General features: G+C 40.2%; 1 protein-coding gene across 5 annotated transcripts in view; it reads right to left on the reverse strand.

Moving 5' to 3' along the window:
• The window catches only part of ANKS1B (ankyrin repeat and sterile alpha motif domain containing 1B), a 423,694-nt gene extending 414,593 nt beyond the window's left edge, over positions 1–9,101 (reverse strand). For 3 of the 5 annotated variants that reach the window (XM_027679964.1, XM_027679965.1, XM_027679963.1), the window contains exon 1: positions 8,525–9,092. In XM_027679964.1, the coding sequence (XP_027535765.1) occupies positions 8,525–8,658 (134 nt within the window). In that variant the 5' untranslated portion in view covers positions 8,659–9,092. Of the gene's footprint in view, positions 1–8,524 lie in introns of all 5 variants that reach the window. The other 2 variants (XM_027679966.1, XM_027679967.1) reach the window with 2 other exon arrangements.
• Between the last annotated feature and the right edge of the window lie 331 nt (positions 9,102–9,432).

Consider the following 9,432-nt stretch of genomic DNA (forward strand, 5'->3'; position numbering starts at 1 on the left):
TTCATGCATCCAGCTGCTCCAGCATGGGCTCCTCCATGGGCTGCAGGGGCACAGCTGCTTCACCATGGTCTTCACCACAGGCTGCAGGGGCCACAGCTTCAGCGCCTGGAGCACCTCCTGCCCCTCCTTCTGCACTGACCTTGGTGTCTACGTTGTTATTCCCATGTTCTCACTCCGCTCTTCCCTGGCTGGAATTTCTTCTGCACAATAATCTTCTGTTCTTAAATATGTTATCACAGAGGCGTTACTATTGCTCCTAATTGGCTTGGCCTTGGCCAGCAGCAGGAAGTCTCCTGGAGCTGGCTGGCATTGGCTCCACAGAACAGGGGAAGCTTCTAGCAGCTTCTAACAGAAGCCACACCTGTAGCCCCCCCCCGCTACCAAAACCCAGCCACAGAAACCCACTACACATGGGTATGACATTTTCCTTTTTCAGTCATCAGAAACTTTCCATATTTGACATGATCTTCCAGAAACTGACAGTGGCCTCACAGTAACACTGGCCCCTCGAATTTAAGCGTTCCCCTAATCTTCCTCTACATTGGGCAATGTTTCATTGCCACACAAATTTTCCTAGCAGGCTCAAGAACCTGGCAAGTCAAAGTTTACCACCAAAAAAAACAAAGCAGAAAAGGCAATGAGTCCTCGCCTTTTCCATGAGATTTGTCACAAGGTCTCCTGCCCCAATGAGCACTGGGTTCACATTTTCTTCTGCTGTCAATATATTTACATTTGCCTTTCCCATCCCTCACTAGTTTCAACTCCAGCTACTGTCTTCTAATTTCTTTCTTGCACACTTGATGCATTTTCAGCAAAACTCATGTGATACAACATCATGCATTTTACATAATTTTCATGTATCTCTAACTTCAACTCTCAAGGATTCCGTCTCTTGACCAGCTAATCTATTAATTATCTGATCAGTACCTAATGTCTACTGCTTCTGAATTAATCCAAATCAGCTATAAAACATGAAAGGAAAGAAATCTACCCAAATTTTGTTTCAACCCTGCTATAAGTGGTCATTTTTATATATTCCACATATAACTTCAATTGGAATCGTCTTCCTGTTCTTCAATGTTTACCTACAAAAATATTTAAATTAGGGATGAGTTTCAGTTTGAAATAAAAATCATTCAATACCTACTTTGGGGTGAGCTCAATCACTCTGTATCCTCCCTAACTGTATTGACAATTGACCATTGGCTATAATGGGAGCTTAGACACCTAGCACTGACATCAACACCTAGAGAAACATAACTGTCACTGGGTGTTTTAAAGTAGAACTAAATTGCACTCAAGATGTAATTTCTAGCATTTCTTCTGTCTTTAGAAAATGTATGTACAATACATAGGAAACAGTGTAAAAGGATTTTAATAAAAGCATAACCTCCTGGAAATAAATCTCACAGAATCTTTCTTATAGTAGATACCTGTACATTATTAGAAACTCATAGATGTTAAGTGAGGTGCAGAACACTTGTTGTATCACTTCTTAAACTCAAAGTGATCATAATGAAAATATTGTCATCAGGCAAAAGTAATTAAAATTAAAAAAGTCTTCCCACAAAGGCTATAAGGTTAAAAAAAAATTCTATTTCCTATTTCCCAAAAGAGTCCATGTACATGAAAATGTCATATCAGTAGGCAGAAATTAACACTACTTACTATGCCTTACATATTTAACATTAAAAGCTGTCAAAATATTTTACCTTGAAGTATCAGTATAGGATTAGGATGTGTAGTCTGATTGGAAGTGGCCAGCAGAGAAATTCTTAGCAGAAGGGAATTCCAGCTGTGAAACTCTTGTATAGGTCACCTCTCCAGATGAGCAGGCTAAGCTTGCTGAAGGAAAGGGACTGTAACTGCACTCTACATTACACTGTCCCTTAGGGTTTATATACCAGTAGCATAAATTAAAGGAGTTTATAGGATGCTTCAACTAGTGCCTACATCAGGACAATAAGAAAACAGCCAAGAGCTCTAAACATTCCTTAACAGTTCATCCATGAATGCCCATATAAACTGAAACTGAGGCAAATAAAAGAATCTACTGTAAATTTTTAAAAACATGGCTACATTCCAGATCCCTACTACACTGACTATGAAAAGGCTTGTCCTAAAAGCATCCATATTTGCTCTTCATAAGGTTTTCAACCTTCACAAGATAGCAGACCTTTCTGATAACATAATTCTCCATTTTATTTATTTCCCCTTAGTTCTGCTATAACATTACCACTTAAAAACAGCAATATCAAATGTCAATTTTAAGATACATAAAGCAGCATTAATTCTACTGAATTACTGAACTACTAAAATCAGAAATGTTAGACAAGAGGGAAAAGAAGGTGGTGATCACAATGCATTTATAGGGTCCTCTGTGGAGTTAGACAGTAGCCATGTAGTGGCTAAGAATTCTAAAAGAAATGTTTTAAGTTACAGACACTTCAACTTCCTGAAGGCTTTTCCTTACCTTCTCCTTTTAACGTGTTTGTAAAATTTCTCATACTAGTCTGCCTGACTCCATCATAAACTCCAACAGTCCTCCCAGTGCTGTTACCATATCTTGATCCTATGTATGGGCAGATAAATATGAGGTTGGAAGATTTTAGCCTAGATCTAGTGTTCTTGTTGGTCATTTTTTGCATTTACTATAACATATTAGAAAATTAATAGAACATACGCCTGAACAATACTCAGGAAAAAAGTTCTGGAGTAAGAAGTTAGAAGTTTATCCATAGTGATTAACTACAGAACTGTGAATCCAGCATCACAACTCCTAGGGATGATTCACTACACAGACTGCAAATTGCCTTGCCCTTAGCAATCTACCAGATGTCCCAGACTCTGCTATATTGCTACCTTTACATATTGTAAATATTTCAAACTTGCAAAGAAATCTAAGGAATTCCATACATAAAATGTTGTCTTAACTTTGATTGAAAGCATTTATCAAAAATGAGAATAAAAATAAGTCTAAGAAAAGCAGAAAATAACAAAATGATGGTTAAGAGAAGCTCATACATTTGAAAGGGCAAATATGCAGAGCAAAGGCAGCAATTAACTATCACTAATACCAAACAGCATAAACTAAGTGTTGTACTGACCATTACTTTGCATTCCAAACTGAAAGACAAAAGGAAGAAAAATTAAACATGTCTCCAAAAAACTTAAGTTTCCTACTCTAAAGAAGGTTGATTGGGGAATCTGGGAATGCTAGTCTCTGCTTAGGACATCACTACAAACCCCTCAATTTATTAAGTAAAAGCAGTGTAACTAAAATTAGAAATAAACTACCTGAAATAGACTAACCGGATGCCTCACTGAACTATGTAACAAATACTTTCTGTTTCATTATCTGTGCTGGTTGTCTGAAATAAATACCTTCTAATATAGAAACAAGTGACCTCGGAATTATGTGAGCCCAGAATCCTGCTACTTCAAGTCTCACATAATACAATCTCCTTACAAAATCAACCTAAGAAAGTTTCCCTCACGTTAAACAATGCTACTTGTAATGAAGAACAGAACTAGTTGCCTTAATTTTGTTGATAGGGTGACCCGTTTGCTATTTAAATTATAACATGAAAAAACTTTTTAAAACTGTTAAGTAAAGCTTCATAAAGTATCCCAACATTTTAAATACTTTCTGCTCTACAAGCCATATCCAAGGGTGATCTCTTTTCGCATAGAAAGCTGAATGAATCAGAGGGCTCTGCACAAGGACAGAAGAGGATCTGTGTGGTTTTCAGCATGCACTGAGGCTATCAGGCTAAACTGTGGCTTTGCTACAAGCAAGACACTGCTCTGAGAAACAGATGAGGAAACAGATTGCAACTCGCAGACTGACAATCTGCTTGCCGCGTTTCTTACACTTTTGAGGAGAAATAACTTGGGCCAGGCCTATACATGGTGAGCTGCACTAAGTGAGGCTAAGCAAAGAATGGAGCCATTCCCTGCCACAGTCTGCCAAGTGTAGAAGAGGAAAAAACCAGCTCCAGGCCGGCTGCTCCACCCTCTCATGCTGTGTAATGGCAGCAGCCAACAAAGAGCAAAAAAGGGCCAATTCAACCTCCCCTACTATTTGTGCCAGTGCACATTAATTAATATTCAATCCCACAGTCCTGTTAAAAACCCAAAGCTCCTTTAATATGTACAGTTTATAAAGACTAAAAATTAGCATACAGTCAAGAACTATCTATTCTTTAGCTTGTAACATATTAGTAGGGCAAATAGGTATGTACATGACTGCATGTGGCGAAATAAGATAAGGTCTCTCAGAGACATTAAGACCTTCAAAGTTATTTTTCCTAATAACACTGAAAGAAATGAAGCCTGTCTCTAACCAACAATGAAAAACTAGTTGGTCAACAAAAACATGTTATGTATACACAGGTAATCAAATTAAGTAAATCAAAAATACCAGGTTTGTTAGAAACATTTTACTCTTTTTATGTGTTAAATCCTTTAATGTGCATTTAAGAATTTGGGATACAAGAATTGAATGATACATTCTATTAGAGGGACTGTGGGATTTTACTGTCAAGTTTTTGTGTTCACATTGAAATAATATAAAAGCCAGTGAAATTGTGTAAAAATCTGTGAAAGTTCTCTTTGCAATCTAAAACAAACCCCCTAATTTTAGACTTAAAAAACTTTTTTTTTAATATGAAGCATAGTTAATATACTAACGTATGACAGTTCCAGACAGTGGAATCCCAGAAGAAACAGAGAAAATAAACTTACATTTCAGTCTTCTAAACTGTGAATGTTTTATGAGGCATCTCAAAATATTCTTGTTTCATAGCAAAAGATCCCAGCCCTGCACTAATGTTTGGGGTTGGAGACTGCAGGCAACACAGATGTAACAGAGCTTTAGACGTCCTAGTGTATCACACCTGAAACTTAGATGTAACTCCACAGTTCATGGCTCTTTGTTTAATTCCATCGGTCCAATCAGATGCCTCAGAAACTCATGGGCATCTAAAATACCAATAAGTACCCAGGTTTAAGCAATTAAATTACTCTATGCCAGGTGTTTACTTAGGTTTTTTGCTCTAAGAGGTTGCAATGCCTTATGCTGACTTTTGCACCTGAGGAATTCACCTTCAGTACATTCACCCACAATCTTTATACTACAAAACAAAGTATGGAGGTAGGGGAGCACAAACTGACCCAGAGCCTTTCAGTGCTTCTCCTCAACTGAAAAAAGTTATAGAGTCCACACAGTCAAACATCATTGATTTGTTGTCATTGTTCTAGATAAATCAATTTGGGCATGAGGTATTATATAGTGACTATTACAGATATCTGTGTGCATATGATGTCTTAATTAAGCATATATCATTTTTATGCTCTTAGCACATACTCTTAAGTATGTGTTTAAATCCTCACAGGAATTCATTCATACGTTTATACATGTGCTTAAATAGCCTTCTGGAACAAAGCTGTTTTCCTGAACTGTTGTAATAATTTAATATAATGACTTAGGAGTTAGAAACCAGCCCTTCAAAAATCAGATAATTTAGCCTACAATTATCATCAATTAATAGGTCCAACTATAGAACCATACAAAGGTTTGCCTTATTTTCCCCCCAAGGACCATAAAATACATTAAGTCAGAAAAAAAATTGTTATAAAATTGTAAATAGGTCACCAGAGCTCAGGTAGTTTGTTCCTTGGTTCAGATAACAATCAATGTGTATTTGCCAATTCGTGAATATTAAATTTCATTCACAAGGCACATCATTACTGCAAAGCCAATTTCCACCAAAAAGGCATCTTGCCATGGAGAGTTCAGCCACACAAACTGAGTTGTCTCTAGGACTTCGAAGAAATCCAAAGGGAAAATGTACTACTACTATGTAGACCAATGTATAAGGCACAGTATAAGTCCATTTGTATGCTGAAAGAGTTGGACTTTTCCAACCTAATGCTAGAAACAGCATTGCTAAAAGGAGACAGAAAAAGCAACGTGGACCTTTCTCACCACGATGGGATACATAAAGTTCTGGGGAACCATTTTAGAAAGTGAGCATTAATTACAACCACTAAAACAGCAGGAGATACTATCAAACACAACGACTCCTAAAAATTACACAAAATGAAGAAAAATATGTTCCTATATTTTATTGCTTTCTTCTTATTATAACTTTCAAAATCAGTTTTTATTCTAATAAACTGCATGCAAAAATACCAGTATAGCCCTACTAGTAAGCTTCTTCAATAGAAGACTGAAGAATCTTCTTCTTCAGATCCCCTCCAACCCCAAATGCAAACTTTTATACTCTACATTTATGGCTCTTCTACAACTTTGCTATTTTCGGTAAGTGCTGATTTCCTAAACAAGATCAAGATGTTAGTATAACTCTCTTTCAGTACCTCATTTTGTTTCCATGTGTCCTGTACCAAGATAGACCCAACCTTAATCTTGCATGTCATTCTGGACTTAATTCATCATTAATGGCATTAGTTAGATCATGGAACATCTCCAAAATAAAAAGGTATGTTAAAATACCTGGGACATATAATTCTTTCTTGAAAACACTATAATGCATAGTAGTTTCTACTTTGAGCACTCCTGGTGAACCCTCTCAAAGGCGTTATGTTGAATAGTGTGTTCGATTGTGAACATTTATGCATCAATCCATTACTGAATTCTGAATTCTTTCTAAATTAGAAATACTTCAGCATACAGTTGTATGCAGCACAGCTAAAAGTTCACCTTTAATTTCTGAAGTTACATTAACAGAAGCCATAGACATTCTTTACAACATTTGTAAGAAATATCATAAATGTAACAGTACATGTTTTATTTTGCTTTACTTCTTTTAAAGCCAAGTGCACTTTGGGGGGGGGGAAAGCCAGTTGACTTTACAACCTAAAATACTTAAATTCTGAGTAAGAAACAATGACTTTTGTGACCCATCTGTATATACAAAACACATGGCTCATGTGTTCCATATACACAACGTAAACCACTGCCGTTTAATAAAGAAAGGAAAGCACAAGCAAATACGCTCTCTCTCGATATACAGAACCTACGATACACAACATGAAAGTAACAGTGCAAGAATACAGCACAAGCACCAGCCCTGAAGAGAGTCACTACACAAATCATGCAGTAGAACTAGATTATAAATGGTCATTGTACTGAAGTGAACTTCCTCCTGTACTTAGAAAAATGGGTATCACATTTTAAGAAGACTCATATTTTAAATTCAACCAACTATCTGGCATACTCCTTGCTAAGCAGCCTATTTGAGTACAGTACAAAAAGCAATCACATGGTGTGTTTTGATTTTGGTCAATGGGTTAGTAATTCAACAATGGTGCAATACCTAATTGAACTGGGACACCACAGAACTTTGGTAAACTATGAATATCTGAACTGTTGTTGTTTACAGCACTAAAGCCAGCTTTAAAATAGCAAGACTTTATAACAGAGTTTAAACAGGTATACTTTGGACAGTTAACACTAAATTTTCCCTGACAGGGAACACAGAAATAATATAAAAACATTGACAAGAAGGCACTGGCAATAGAATCATATTTTTATTTAAATACATTTCTGTTGCACTAGGCCTTTCTTTCTTTACCAAATAAAAAACCAAACCAAACTCCCAATTTATTCAAGTTCTAGGTCAACAGTGTTTTGGTTCATTTTGTCTTCTTTTGCTATGCCTAATGTAGTATTGAACACTAGCACTGGACTGGGTCCTGCAGACCTTCTCTGGCTTGAATACAGTCAAATGTCATAAATGATTGTGACAATGCTCTGACTTAAGAGTATGATGAAACCTAACATCAAAGCTATGCTGTAGATCGCATGAGATATGACTAATAATGACTAAAGTTAAGCCCTTTCACCCAACATGGCCAGTAACCCAGTTTCACTCCACTAAACCCAGGTACCTTGAAAGTAATGCTGCTCTTACCTAACCTGCTCCCTAAGTTTTACATCTCCTCGGCCTCAATGATTTATCTCCCACAAAAAAAAGATCCCCTTTGTTTTGTAGGCTCATTACTATGGCATGCCTAATTTCTTCTGCAAGTGAGGGCTGCAACTATGGGTGAGGGTATGGGGTGAAACTATGTCTTTTTACACAGACTTCCACAATGCAATGCCTTATCTGTGATAAACATTTCCATCTGTGATTACAAGGAGCATTTTGAAGATGGAAATATCAAAGGAAAGGTAATCAATACATTGTACATATTAGCACAGCAGTCAAAATATAAGTTCTGCACCACAGCTAGTAACAGAATGAACACATGGACCTTACAGACGCATTGAAGGCAGGAAATTCAGTACCACTATATTAAGAAAATGACTGCCTGTGACTTTAAACACTGGCACGCTTGTACTTGGCGAGAAAGTGAACGATTTATTGTTACTATGAAGGATGCGGGAATGGAAATGAAGATGAGAGGGGCAATGATGATGATGATGATGATGATGATGATGATGATACAGAAGAAGAGGTTAATATCCCCAGCATCTGATGGGGAACGATGTCCCTACCTCAGTAAGCTGGATAAGGGGATAGCTCCAGATCCACTGCCAAGGATTCCTCCTTTCCTCCCAGAGAGGAGTTTCTCCACCAGAGCCACATTCCCAGTGCGAGCAGCTTCCAGCAGTTCCTGATCCTTCCCCATGGTCGGAAACCAAGCAGCCCCCCGCGAGAGAGCTGCACCCCGGGCCACAGCGGCCCCCTCCCTCCACAGAACGACCTCCCCTCCCCAGACCCTGCCTCAGAGCAGAGCACAGCAGAGATTCCTGCAGTCCCTTCCAGACCAGCAGGAGCAGCAGCAGGAGGGAGGAGGAGAATCACCTCCTCCTGGTTTCACTGGATCATTTCTGGGTGGAGTGTGGAAGGTGAAGGGGGGCGGCGGGAAGGAGGGAAGGAGGACGAGGCCAATAAAGAACCTCCCCCACACGGCCATGCACACACAGCCCCGGCCCGGAGGATGGGGCGGGGGAAGCGGGTAGTGTCAGCCGCCGTGCCGTGCCGTGCCGTGCCGTGCCGGGCTGACGAGGATAACGACCATCACAGACGGGCGGGCAGCCGGGCGCACGGAAGCGGAGAGGGGCGGCCGGAGGGAGGGAGGAGGCGCAGCCCTGCCTTGCCAGGCCCGTTGCTGGGGAGACGCGCCTGGCGCACTCCCAGTGGCTGCCCGGGCGCGGCGCCCCCTCCGCCCGCTCCGGCGGCCCCGGCGCTCCGCGGGCCCCGCTCCTCCGCCCTGCTGGCCCCGCCCGGCCCGCGCCCCACTGCGGAGCCGGGAGCGCCGCCCGCCCCGCCAGGTGCATCGGCCGCGCCCCCCGCGGCGGCAGCGAGCGCTTGGCGGCGGGGCAGGGCCGCGGAGGTGGCGCTTCCCCGCTCTGTGGAAGGTGACGGGAGGCACCCGGTGCCGGGCCGAGGATGGCTGAGG

This window comes from Neopelma chrysocephalum, unplaced genomic scaffold, assembly GCF_003984885.1.
Source record: "Neopelma chrysocephalum unplaced genomic scaffold, ASM398488v2 Primary Assembly neopelma1_59, whole genome shotgun sequence".
Taxonomy (NCBI): Eukaryota; Metazoa; Chordata; class Aves; order Passeriformes; family Pipridae; genus Neopelma; species Neopelma chrysocephalum.